At 43.4% G+C, this 14,318-nt stretch overlaps 1 protein-coding gene across 2 annotated transcripts in view; it reads right to left on the bottom strand.

The window, feature by feature from the left end:
- The window catches only part of tenm2a (teneurin transmembrane protein 2a), a 106,719-nt gene that overhangs the window by 40,758 nt on the left and 51,643 nt on the right, over window positions 1-14,318 (bottom strand). For both annotated transcript variants that reach the window (XM_042418677.1, XM_042418676.1), the window contains exon 4: window positions 4,725-4,963. In XM_042418677.1, the coding sequence (XP_042274611.1) occupies window positions 4,725-4,963 (239 nt within the window). The remainder of the gene's footprint in view (window positions 1-4,724; window positions 4,964-14,318) is intronic.

Consider the following 14,318-nt stretch of genomic DNA (forward strand, 5'->3'; position numbering starts at 1 on the left):
TTTCACGTTACTTAGAGACATGTCTCTTAGTATATATTGCTCATACGTAGATATTATATATTATTATATATGTAGATATATATTACTTCACTTTAAAGGTTTAAAAGCCAAAAATGTTAGAAATCACTGTACAAAGCTGTCATTGTCACAAGAGGACCATATTTACTGTAAACTATGATGACCAATGTCTTCTCACAGCAGGAAATGTAACATTTGGAGGCATAGTGACATAAAATTCAGGGGGAAAATTGTTTCAAAGCAACTTGGTCCCGTGGTAATTGTTGGAGATTTGGCCCTTTTTGATTGATTGTTACAGCCTGTGGCTTTAAAATGTGATGTGTTGTAGAAAATTTTTGGCGAAGCTATATATCTTTGAACAGTAAAAATCATTAACATATTATTATGTAAGGGAACAGTGATAAGAATGCACTGAAGTGAGACACTTATAACCGGAAAGAATGGGCTGTAAGCGATTGTGATCAGTCTGGAACAGCGAGACAGCGATGATGGATGGAAAGTGGTCGGCTTAGAGGCATGAAGGTCACACTCGATGACAGTGTGTGTGCCTCTGTGTGTGTATGTGTGTGTGTGTGTGTGTGGGTCTGTTTAATCAACAGACAAGGGAGCTGAGAGTAAGACTAAAAATACATTGTGTCTGTGTGTGTGCTTGCATGTGAGTGTGTGGTGTGTGTGTGTGTGTGTGTGCACGCGCTCTCATTCATCAGTGGTGACAATACCATGTGGAGTTTGCCACTGTGCCCGACAAATTCAGCCATCACACACACGCACACATTCACACAAAACACCCCTGCAAAGGTGACACGAGCGCCCGCTAGCAAGTTTACTCATTGCAGTCAAGGGCACACCTGTGTCTGCATGTGTATGTGTGTGTATGTGAAAAAAAAAAAAGTCCACCTGGACACAACTAGTGTGACACGTCCTCGATCTTTCATCTATGAATCAAAACTAGCCTTTCCTCTTCTTACTGACCACAATGCATCTCTTTTTTCTCTCTGGTTCTTCCTCTTTCTCTACATTTCCTGTCCTCTGAGGCTTACACCTCCCCTTGCTTTACATCCTTTCTTCTTTTGTCGTCATCCCCCTGCACTTGTCCTCCACAGTCTCTCTCTGTCCTCTCCTTTCTCTGTCACACTCCTTCTGTTCTCTGCTCGCTGTGATCAATTAGGAGACATTAGTCCCACAGATATTCCAGGTGACAGAACCTCAGGAGGCAACGTTCTCCTTCATCTCTCCTCCTTCTGCCTCCCCTCAATTTCTCCTCTCCACACCTGGCTGTCTTGTCACTCCTGCTCCTCCTCCCAGTCATCGCCCCTTCTTTTCTCGGCAGAGCAAACAACAGGCCTCGCTCCTCTGCTGTTTTCCCCCCGCAATCTCGCACTCTCATCCCTTACGGCGCCGACAGTGACATATCAGCCTCAGCCCTACTCTCCTCCTTCTCTCCAGTCATCTATCCTCCTTTCCTCTCCCCTTTATGTTCGGGTTACACGCTGACAGTGACGCATCTCCCTTCTTCCCCTCTGCCCTCCCTGCTCCAACTCTATTCCACCCCTTTCTTTTTTTTTTTTTTTTTACTCTCTCTTTGCCTTCCTCTATCTCGCTCTCTCCAGGTTGCCGCTCACAATGACGGACCTGTCTTCCCTCCTGTATGCCAACCGTTCACCTGTATCCTAGCAACCACCTCTCCTTTGGCTCTGGTGCTCCATGCGGAGCAAGCAAACAAGACGCCGGGGGAATGAAGAACAAGCACTCTCGTTTATCCTCCTCCCTCCATCCGTTCAGTCATTCCTTCACATGTAAAGAGGAGGCCATACTCTGCTGGAGTTGGGAGCTAAACACTTTAACCAAAAATAGGACTGACTGTCCTCACATACAAATAAACTCTCTCTAACTCATACAAACACATAGGTACAGAAACACGCAGGCACACACAGCTGCGTGTTTTCTTTTTTCCCTCAGTTTTGTGTATCTATGCAAGTGTGTTTGTGTGTGTTTATCTCATCCCCATGGCTCCATCCTAACAGTCGGACATAGTGAAAAAGCTTCAAAGAGATAGCGTCTACCGTGCTTCTGTAGCATGCTGAGTCCTGCTTTTCTAAAAGCTTCTCAGGTAGTGTGCATACGTGTGTGTGCTTCTGGAAGATTGTCAGGCAATTTCTGAAGCTTTATTTATGGTCTTGAAAAATAAAAAAGAAGAAGAAAAAAATCTTTTGAAGGCCGACACGCCCTCATTGCAGCACAATCAGACACACATTGCACACAGACGCACACACATCTTTGAGCTTGTTCTAAAGGAGTACTCGTACACACGTACACGCACTCACAAAAAGAAAAGTGCTGTTCAGGCACATGTGTCCTGGTGTAATTTATGAGTGGGCTCCTGGGCGGACGCCTCAAAGGGGTCCTCTTCACGCTGCATGGCTCTGGGTGCTCTGCACAATCCCCCTAGTGAGCGCTGGGCTCTCTAACACACACATAGCACACAAACAAGGTACAAAATCCCCCTTATGAGCAGTGAACTCTTCCGACTGAAACTCACTGCACGATTAACGCTACAAAAAGCTAGGTAAACACAAGGGTTTCAGGCTTGGCAGCACTGCTACAGCTCTGTTCAGCACAGACAAAACACCAGAGCAAAACATTCCTTTACAACAGCTGAAAAGGGGCCCCACAGTTAGCAAAAGCAATAATAACAATAAACCATTATTTCAGCTTTGTTCAGCTTACCGAATTATAGCCAGTTGGACAATTAAGTTTGGTGGTGAAGCACTGACGTTTGACATACGATTAAACAATAAATGCACAGAAAGTGGAAGTTAGAGGAAAACTTATTAGCAGCTCCTGCTCCTCACCTACCCAGATTCCATTCAGAAAATGCTACATTATACAGTATATTCACACTGTATTTGGATAGCATGCTTACCAGTCTCTTTCTTGATATAAATACAACTATAAATTAAGTAATTTATCAGTATGGCTAACAAATTAATACAATCAATTATTAAGACAGACAGACACTATTGTCTACATGTATCAAGCAAATGTTGCACTAACACTGATTAAACAAAACAGATAAGGCAGCAGTTATGTCCTCAGAAAGACTAATTTTGCATGATTTTCATAATTTGATCTTTATTTAACTTATCATTTAATCATATTAATAATATTATCAATTACATGTTCTATGATAAAAACAAACATTTGTGTCGTTAAAAGCCCCGTGTCAGTTCTATGCTGCAAATTGAAAAAAGAGGATAAATAAACTGTGGTTTTGGTTGTTTCTATGCTCCACTACATCCCCGCCCTCAAGTATCTGCGGGGAGGTGTTGTGAACTTTGGGGTAGTTGTGACCCTTCTTCCACTCAACAACCCCGGTTTGGTAGCTCCATATGTGGCTGTCCAGTGCAGTGTGACCGTGCAAAGCTCAGGAGAGGATGAATCTGTCTCTGTGCCCCTGGTGAGGGGCCTTGATCTGCTCTGGAGGACACACACCACTCTCAAGGGCATTTGGCAATATGGACACGGGAAGACAGGCACAGACTTGAGTGCACATTTGGAAACATTCAGGTGAGCGAGCTGCGGGTGCACAAACTCTCTATGGATGGATAGATGGATGGTGATGTAGATATAAATATATATATATATATATTTATAAATAATGTAAAATTATATTAATAATGTATGTAGAGGTGACGAGGGGGTTGTTCTTTCTGCTGATGCCACTGTTTGCTAAGATCCCCCCATCTGTTGACTCTGGTCTCTGGGGTGAGAGGCCAATCAAGGGCTCAGTGACACATCTGCCTCCTCACACACACACACACACACACACACACACACACACACAAATACATGTTCTTTCTCTTCATACTGTCTCTCCTGTCTCTCTCTCTCACACACACACACACACACACACACACACACACACACACACAGACACACAAGTCTGCACTCTCTTGTCCAGTGAATGAGGTCAAGACGGAATAAAACCCATGCCCACACACACAAACCCCCCTTGTGTACTCTAAACAGTGCTCTCTCCTTCCCGCAGATCCACCAGTAGACAGCCATCAGAATCTCCTCCTGAGGTGCTCTCCTCTGAGTTTCTGCCGTTCCTTTAAGTATGACTATTGTGTGTTGGCTTCAGATCAGTGAAAAACATCCACTTCCCTACTGGGTCTGTTAGGATTCCTACCTTGACTGATGCCTACTCATGGTCACAGCCTCAGTATGCTGCAGTTTATGTATCTTCCTGTCTGTTTGACTGGTTGTTTACTGATGCTGAGTGCAGGCCAGGGCTCCTGTTGAGTATGATTCTGACAGCGCAGCACAAGGCTACAGTGACAAAGCTCACGCCCCGAGAATCTGTTTTGTATTTATAAAAGGCTGTTAGCTTGACACTTTTTCAGTGTGTTCTAGGATGAATAAAAATAAGAGCAAAGTTCATGTATTATGGGGTCGGCGAAAAACAAACAGGGCTAACCAACCTGAAATAAAAGAGGTATTATGTGTGACTAAGCATGAGTTCATTCAACGGGTAATTCTGGTGTCTGTGTGTATGTGTGTCAATTTATCTCTAAAATTCCCTTTTCCAACATTTTATTGGCCATGTGTATGTTTAACTCCCCATCAAATGAAACCCTCTAATTAAAAAAAATAAAATGTAATTAAATCTCTTCATGAATAATACTTGGTGCATGTTTACTTACCGATGAAGTAGGACAGTAGGATGGCCAGCAGGGCAGCAGCTGCAATGGCTGTCACGGCGGCACATTTCCAGCTGCAGTACTTGGACGGTTTCTTTAGCTTGAAGGCTGAACGGGAGAAGGTGTTTCTGGGTAGCAGGCGAGGGGGCGGAGAATACACCGTTCCCGAGGTCAGAGGGTAACCGGGGGAGGAGCTACTGAAGAGAGGGGTGGTCCCTGACGACGTCTTAAACAAGAAATGCCTGAAGATACCAAAAAAAACAAGAGAGAGAAAGAAAATGTCATTATAAGGGAAGAAAAAGATGACGAAAATGTTTGTTATTTGTGGATTCTGATGCTGACATAAGTGGTTAAGACGCTCTGGGAAGGTGAACATGGAGCAGACACACCAATCTACCAATCACTCCAGATGACAGGGTCACATATGTGCAAGCGTCTGTCCAATTTCTCTGTCCGATGAACCCTTCCTGCCATTTGGGTTTGGACACCCTTGAACTGATTGTGTCTCCAATTCAGCCTGTTCCAGTCCAAGGTCTCTTTTTAACCTCCACCTGCTCTACTCTTCTATTTTTCTTCCATATCTCAGCTTTGGCTCCGTTCACCCCACTTACATTGTGCCTCATTTCTGCTCTAGATGGCTGCAGAGGATGCTGTCCCCCTTTTCCTGTCCTCATTGCCCTGGTGGGGTCAGAGCTCAGAGAGAGGATAAAAGAGGGATTTAAACCGTCATCCCTTTGCTCATATTACCCATTATCCTCTGCTATAGCTGCACCTGCTCACTCAGTGTGTCTCCTTTGCTACACTCCCTCCCATCCTCTTCCCATTTCCCATACTATCATTTTTCTTGACTCAATATAGCCCTGCTGCCACTCCACTCCTTCTCAAAGACATTTCTGCATCCTCAGGTTCCACAGCATCCCTTTCCTCTAATCATGTCTTCCATCATTCACTCTTAAAAGACATGAAGACTTTTTTCTGATCTGACCTTGAAGGAACACTGTTACCATAGTAAAAAAAACAAACAAACAAAAAAACACTGTACTTAAAAACTTTTCAAGGTCAAAATAAGAAAAACTTTTGGAACATCTTTCATGACACACACTCATGGCACGAACAGGGAATGAGGCGCTGCCCCTACACAGACTCCAGGTTGTATGACAGGAGAAAACCCTCAGGTAAGTATGACAGATCTGAGGAGGTGAGGTCACTCTATTGCCTCAAAGATGACTGAGGAGTTTTTCTCTGCCTGTCTTGTGGAACTTGCTTGTTTGTGTGTTTTCTGGGTGTGTGTGTGTAGGTGCGGATGCAATTTTATATCTATCTTTGTGAGTTTACGACCTTGGGAGTGAGTACATTCTTGCAAAGAAAGCACATCTTGTCTGGTCCTTTTCAAATGGCTGTTGAAGGCCGGTTCTAGTTTCAGGATTAAGGTGTGGATGTGAGGGTAAAGGTGTAATAGTAGTTTATCATAGCTTGGGTCTTATTTCCGTAGGTTTTGTCAATCATATGTATCAGTTATGATAACCTATACTGATTGCTGAGACCTGAGGACATGTCGTGATAACAAAGTCTGACAGGGCAAGAAATGAGCGGTCAGACAATCAGACAGCATGCAAATTTGTCCCGTTTATGTAAAACTCAAAGTGCTAATAGGATTTAAGATTTGTGTTAGGAATGCAGTGTGCAGAGGAAGGACACAGTATTCTTTTTGCTGATTAGAAGTCAACATGAACAAGTCCAGAGTCAATTCCTCTGTTTGTTTCAAGTTCTAAATGAGTCATTAAGGAATTAAGAACATTAGGTTCATTTTAATGCTGGCCCTCTATCAGCTAATGTTAGACAGTGGCAATTGTATATTGACTTTGAAAGAGAACATTTAGGCTACCAGACCTTGGACATAAAGATTTCATTTACCATGCTAATTGTGACTATGGCCTCAACTTCCTGTTCCTGTCTATTTTTGTTGATCACAACATACTCCTATATCTGAATGTGACAATCCATGGTATCATGTTTTGTCTGTTTCCTGGTATGCACTGCTACATGCCCCTTTCTGTCCTGCTGAAAGTATTTACATTGTCAAAAAAAAAATAAAAATGAACGAGTTTCTTACAGTATATGTGCACTTTCTTCTAACATAGTGTTAACTCTTCGGGGAGGATATCAAGTCCTTCTAATTCAAAAGTCCAAGTCAGGAGTCATAATGTTAAAAGTCAAAGTTGGCGTGCAGTCTAAATTTGTCACCATGACTCAAGCCTGCCTCAAGACCAAGACATGTGATTCAACTATGACACGACTATGGCAGTATGTCAGATAGGGTCCTCACTCATAATATAAACAGGTATGTGTGTGTGCACAAATGTGTGTTAGAGCTCTGTTCTCTCCTCTGTAGCTCTGTAGTCTCTTTTATTCAGACTAGGCTAGTAGGAATAATAAAAACCCACCACTGTAGCTGGATTTCATGACCGCTATTTAAAATAGTCAGTCTGTCCTTAGAAGAAAAACAACAGTATAGATCAAAAATCCGGCCAGCAAAGATGACTAATAGTTAGGTTTGCGTGACACATGCCATCTAGTGGCTGTAGTAATTATAACCCACAGAAGTGACGCAGTTCGGATGACATCAATATAAGGTGACAAATTTCCATAATCGCAGGTGGCGGGTTGGGTTGATGGCTAGATAGATAGATAGATAGCAAAAAGTGAACTTGGCTGCAGGAGACTGCTGTTCGCTTCTCATTTCTAACCCGTCATGCTTTGAACCACGAGTCAGGATGTTTTTTTTTTAAACCGTAACTATGATTGTCATGGTGTTAACTGTTGCCACCACAAAGAAAGTTGCCTAAATGAAAGGAAATAGTAACTTTAGCCCACAACATGTTTCAAGTGATCATTTTAACCCAAACCATGATCTTTCCCTAACCCTAACCGAGTGGTTTTTGTTCCTAAACTAATCAGACCTTAACCACAGCGTTGCCACACAATTTAACATTATTATTTTTTAACAGTGATTTGTAATGGTTTTGGAAAGCACTGATAGAGGCTGCATATTAGAAAACACTCCTTCTGGAGTGCATGGTACTGTACAATCGACCTATGTGGTCGTTTAATTATGAGGATGTGTTAAAAATAGTGCTTGGCTGCACTTTGCTGCGTGGTCTCCTCTCCTTTTGATGTCTTTAATAACAACCGTTTCATAACAGCGTGTCTGTACATGTGTCTGCTCGTCTAAACACAGTTGGTGGAAACAGGTGATGTGTTCAGAGCATGGAGATATGGTTTGAGACCAGCACTCCACATTCTATCAATTATTCAGTCAGTCTGTGCTCTGTCTTTCACTTTCTCTCATCATCTCATGCAACTGATTGTTAGATTGGTATCCTGCTGGATGCTTCTCTTTTTCACCCTCCACCTCTTCTCTCCTTGGTCCTCCCCCATTACCTGTCAGGTAGGCTGCATGACACGGTGGAAAATAGGGGAAAGAGAAGAGAGTAAAAAAAAAAAAAAAAAGTACTCTAGACAGATAGAGGCTGAAAGAGCGTGAGGAGATGGCACGCAAAGAAATATGAGGTTATTGTCTAAAAATATCAGCCTCTCAGTGTCACAGCCATCAATTTTAATATGCATGCATAAACTTACACGCTCCCAAATGCGTATAGCATGCATGTGTATACGCACAACCACGCACACACCCAAGGTCAACCACTGCGTGTCTCTGCGTCAACTCACTTTCACAGCCGTTGACGCACTCTGTGACGGCAAGGTCGGCAGTAATTAATTACAATATCCCTAATGTGTGTGTGAACACAAGGAGAGGGTGAGCTGGTGAATTGCCTGCATTCTATGCCACACAATGTATATGATTTGATGTGCTGGTATGTATTTGGGCGCGTGTACTGAATTCATTTCATTCTCCGGCTTTGTTGTTTGTGTGCAGAAGCGCCACTGTGAGCTTGGTGTGGGATGGGAATATGTCTATGGGCCATACTAATTACTAGTAGGAATGGAAAGTGTCTAATGTGCTCTGGGGAGGTAATTGACATTGATTTATGTTGCGGAGGACTATGGAGGGGTTCTATCATAGCAGGCAGCCGGCAATCTCAACTCTGTATCATTGGTTGCGGTGTGTGTGCTTGCCTTGTGTGTCTGTGTATTTGTGTGTGAATATTGTGGGATTTTTTGACAGTGGTCCAGCATGGAAACATCACACATAATTAGAGAGAGCTGACAGAGACCCCCCCCTCCCATCCCCCCATCTCCTCCTCATTTTCCTCCCGAGCTGCCAGCAGCAGCCCCCCCCCCCCCCCCCCCCTTCCTCAAGTAGAACCATTGCATTACCTCGCTGTCATGCATCCTGTCTTACACATGCACACACATGCGGAACAAGCAAGCACTAACTCACACACTGACACACATTTACACAGACGAAGACACGGGAGCCGACCCACGCACAAACAATAAAAATTTATGTGGGTTTTTCTTTCGCGAGGTTGCCCCGTACGTGCTACCAAACACTTAATTTGCATCCACGCGGAGCAAAAAGTGACATGAGAGGGATGGCGGATGGAGAGGGGGGGGGGGCTATAGATTAGAAGACAGACAGAGAGATGAAGGGGGGGGGGGTTGTGTTTTCACTTCATTCAAACCCTGTTCCCCATTGAGAGGAAAGAGGACCTGGACAATTAACCACAGAACAGAGAGCATGCTGGGTAATTAGCAGGAAGTCAAAGCTCACATTCCCCTTGAGCGAACGGACACACACGCTTTCACAAGCACACGCGCACACACTCTTTATTTTCTCAGCTCTCGCAAACATGTGGTTGCTCAGGATAGCACTCTGAGAATCATCATCAGAGGTAGAGAACAATTAGCGGAGGTCGACGTGGTATGGGGGTGACTGAAAAACGGTCAGATCTGAGAATGAAACAAAGGGCTCAGGGAGAGGAGAATGCTCAAGGATGTCGTCATGAGAATTGTTCCCCGCTACAATTGTAGGAAACAATAAAAGGCAGATGGATGCAGTATAATGGGCATTCATTTGTAAAGTCTTGCTTTGAAGAGGGACATGGAAAAAATTCTGAGGCCGGATGATGTTTGTAAAGAGAAAAATATCATCAGTCATCTAATGTTCTAGTATCTAGTAGTTTTATTTTTATATTAAATACTGGTGAGATTTTTTTATACATTAAAAATGGATGAGAAGTTCCTTTAGTGCTCAGAAAAAAATTGATATTTCAACATCACAAATTCTGTGATAATTTTGAGAACTTCATCATCTGTTGATGAAGTTCATCAGAACAGCTAAACTAAATAGACCTTACAGTAAGATTGTTTTCTCAACTGCTGTTTCTGAGATCAGATCAGCAATAAACTTTCAAACTCAGACATTTAGAGTTTTTATTAGTATTGCTGGCAACACGCATATCATTAACAGCATTCTCCATATATGTGTTAACAACTCAAATATTTTTTGTGTTTCATGACACTTAAAAATGAGCCACTGAAACAGTGCAGTTTAAAAATGGGAGCTTAGTTTGATACAGTAGTGACTCTGCGTAATAATATTGCATATTACATTTGCACTATATACTGTATGAATGCAAGATCATATCATTAATAAACCTTGCATGATGTTAAGTAGATCCCATATGCATATTACAGTAGCAGTTACAGGGCTGGACATGAATCGTTTCTCTGCAGCCTACTCCTTATTCTTCTTCTCGTTTACCTCTGCGATTCCCACAGGTAGCAGCTCCAAATCTGTCCCCACAGTAATGCATTTGAAAGTAACCTATAGCACCCCCATCACCCCACCCCGCTCCACCCTCCATCCAGATAAATTGAGATGCTGCGACGCTCTCAGTGATCTTATTTCTCCCCCAGAGCTGTGGCCCATGGCGTAGCGAGCAGGGAGTGCAGAGGAATGTCCTGAGATCATAGAGAGAGAGATTGAAACTGGCATCAGCTAGCCCGAGAGGCTCCAAGGGACCGATTGGAAATCAGGTGCTTTCTCGCAAAATGCTGGAACACATGTGCACACATGTGCACACGGAGAAATCCATTCTTTTTCTCTCTTTCTTGCTCACACACACACACAGTGGCACCAGCCATCTATAGTCATTTATCTCACACCGGTAAATGTATCCATGTTCTACGGGCCCCAATTTCCCTCCTCTGCCTTTCTATCTTCTCTCTCACACACTCCCCAAAACAATCTCCTTCAATCACAACCTCTCTTCATTTCTCTTCCTCTCTCTCCCTATTTATCTCTCCCTCCTCTACCGTAAACCATTCCTTTCTATTTCCCCCTTCTCTCACTCTCCCGACTTTTATTTCTCTGCTATATCACTCCCCCCACTCCTCACCCCCCCCTCGTCTGTTTCTATCTCTCTCTTTCTCTGTCAGTCATCCAGGCCCTGGGGTGTTCTTAGGTGATCAATCTTCATCCTCTCAGCGCTGTCACGCTATCAGGTCAAGCCAAAACACACACGTGCGTGCACACATACAGTACATTTACTATAACCAGCGGACAACAAATGCCAAGATTTACATATGATCACAGTGGGGAGCATTCACAGTGAAAGAAAACACACGTGCTTGGATGCAAACGTACACACAAACGCACACAATCACGCGCTTGCACTCGCTCGCTCCGTCACATGCACACACGTGTGCTCATCATCTCCTAGCTGCTGGTTATAATGAGATGGAGGACGGGCTCTGCCAGCAGAGGGATGGTGTGACATTCTGGCTCTGCCCGGCTGGCTCTGACCCAGTCACGAGCTCCAGCAGCTCCAGCCAGCCCACCCAGCCTCCGCCATCGCAGGCCCAGAGAGGAGGGTCCAATCTGGGCTTGAGGGTGGAGCTGGAAACTCTGCTCTGGGCTCCATTTACTGCGACAGGCTCTGAGCCATGCCCAACCCCACCACCTGAACATGACCAAATACTGGCACTGCAGAGGGCTCAACAGCGTGTGTGAGTGTGAGTTTTTCCTTCATTTCAATCTGTAAAGATGGCAATCACAACAGCCCCTGTGAAAACTTTATTTTTATACTCCAAATCTCGCTAAAGATCACTCCATCATATACAGAAGCAGAAATCACAAAAATCTCCTCTCTGCTCAATAGCATACGTCACCATGGCAACACAGGTCTAGATAAACAATTGCGCCTGGAAATAGCTTCTATTTAAAGCTGCAGGTATTCTTGTTTAACACCACGCTTCTTCTTATCCATCATGCATACCGGCGCAATGCATCAGCACAGGTTGAGCATAGACCTCAGATCAGTGGGGCTGAATTAAACATGGCCAGGCCTCATAAATACTGCACAGGGCCGGCACTCTGGGGAGCTTATCCGGGACCATCAGAGCTGGAAGCCCCAGTGCCCAGCAGGAGAAACACAACTACAGCTTGCAGAGTAAATGCTCAGAGAGCGAGCGTGCGCATGCTAGCAAGCATGTAGGCAGTGTCCCTCTCACTGCATGCCTCATGAATAGTGATACCCTGCATGAATGCTCTGTTTGCCTGGTAAGTGTTCTTTGTGTACGGACAAAAGCGCATGTGTAGGGTGTGTGAAATGGTTTGTATTTCCTGCTTCCTCACCCCAGGTTGCATGCATAATGGCTTCGACACATGGCAGCTTTTTGTATGTGTCGTACTCAGAGATCAAATAGAGGATGCATTTGAGTAGCAGGTTTATGTGAATCAGAGGTGACGAACAATTTTTATTATAGTTAGGAGGTTCATATATTGGCTTAGAATGATGCAGGGGAGACGGTCAGTACACTCAAGATATTCTGGCACATTGTGTTTGCTCAGTGAATTAAAAAGTGTAGCTTTCATCTATTAGGTAATCAAATGTTAATATGTGCTAAAAAAACATGCTGGTCTCTAAGAGACAAATTAGTTGGAATGTTCAACTGTTCCTGAAAAGTTCATGCCTTTTTTCCTTTCTTCTTTGCTCTTATCTGATGGACATTCTTGCTACTTACCGTATCACAATCACATCACATATAATATTTGTTACAAGAAGAATGCTGAAAATACAAAATAATTCTGGGAAAGACAATCATTGATTTTTTGAGTAGAAAATGAATTATGTAAGGTGGGTGTACAACTAGTGACCCCAGACACATCATTAACAGTGAAGTTTCAGAATACAGTGTCTGGTAATTCCAGTTCCAATGGTGCCTCCATGATTCGCTCACAGAGACAAAGTCAATCTGCGCTTAGATGTAGAGTTCAGTTGTAGTGGCATTAATCATAAATTTTTTTTCAGCAACAGTATCTTGCCTGATTATTTTTTCTTGTTTGTTGAATATAAGGCTTGGTGTACTGGTTTGATTTTCTGATAAATTTACGTTGAAGCTCACATCGGTCAGCCGTAGAGTCCTCTCTCTCCACGTACTCTAAGCAGTGCTCTCTTCTTCCCACACATACACCAGTAGACAGCCATCAGAATCTCTTCCTGAGGTGCTTTCCTCTGAGTTTCTACCGTTCATTTACGTATGACTATCGTGTGTTGGCTTCAGATCAGTGAAAAACATCTACTTCCCTGCTGGGTCTGTTAGGATTCCTACCTTGACTGATTCAGTACCTGCTTGCAGAAACAGCCTCAGTATGCTGCAGTTTATGTATCTTCCTGTCTGTTTGACTGGTTGTTTACTGATTCTGAGTGCAGGCCAGGGCTCCTGTTGAGTATGATTCTGACAGTGCAGCACAAGTCTACAGCGACAAAGCTCATGCCTCAAGAAGAAGACGTTTGCACAGCTAACCTTGTTATGACATTGCCTTGACTTCCATTCACTGTGAACAGCCTAACCCAAACCCTGATCCTAACCTTAACCTAACCTCAAAAAGCGTACCCCTAACCTTAACACACACACACTCAGGCGTATAACTGTCACTTGTGTTTACCGACACACACGCACGCTCTCTCTCTCTCTCTCTCTCTCACAGACACACACACAAACCATTCTAAACATCTTATTAATTTATGCATTTTCTTAGGCTATTAATTTATGCAACCCCCCCAACTGCATAAGCGACTGCTTAACCAACACTCCTATTCGTCACTTGTATTCAGGGGACAAAAAAAAAAAAAAAAAGTCTATAACACCGTACTGTGTCTGCAGTATCACTTCAGATAATGATAACACTGCCCCTTAGCTCCTAGCGTGGGATGATGTTCTGGTATATGGAGAAGAACCGCTGTGACCAGTGTAACACTATACGGTATCACTTCAGTTAATGATAATACTGTCCATTAGCTCTCGTTCACTCCTCTTCTGTTATACAGCTGTACAGAACACCACAGAAGGCGAAGGTAAGCTTTTATAGAACTTTATGTAGCATTCACCTCAGTTTACAGATAACCTGTCAGCCTATGCGCCTGCTATACACTTGACTTCTTTAGACTCTTCTTCTACTCTTTTTTTTAACCCTCTCCTCAATTCCCCAACTACGGCAAACAACGTAGGCCACAGAGAACATGCCTCATGATATTATTTCTCGTGTACTGTCTTACAAGTTTATGATATTTTGTCTCCTCTTTTTTGTCAACAAAAATAAAGAGACATTTTGGTAAAGTCTATATT

This window comes from Thunnus maccoyii, chromosome 8 (assembly GCF_910596095.1).
Source record: "Thunnus maccoyii chromosome 8, fThuMac1.1, whole genome shotgun sequence".
NCBI classification, from domain to species: Eukaryota; Metazoa; Chordata; class Actinopteri; order Scombriformes; family Scombridae; genus Thunnus; species Thunnus maccoyii.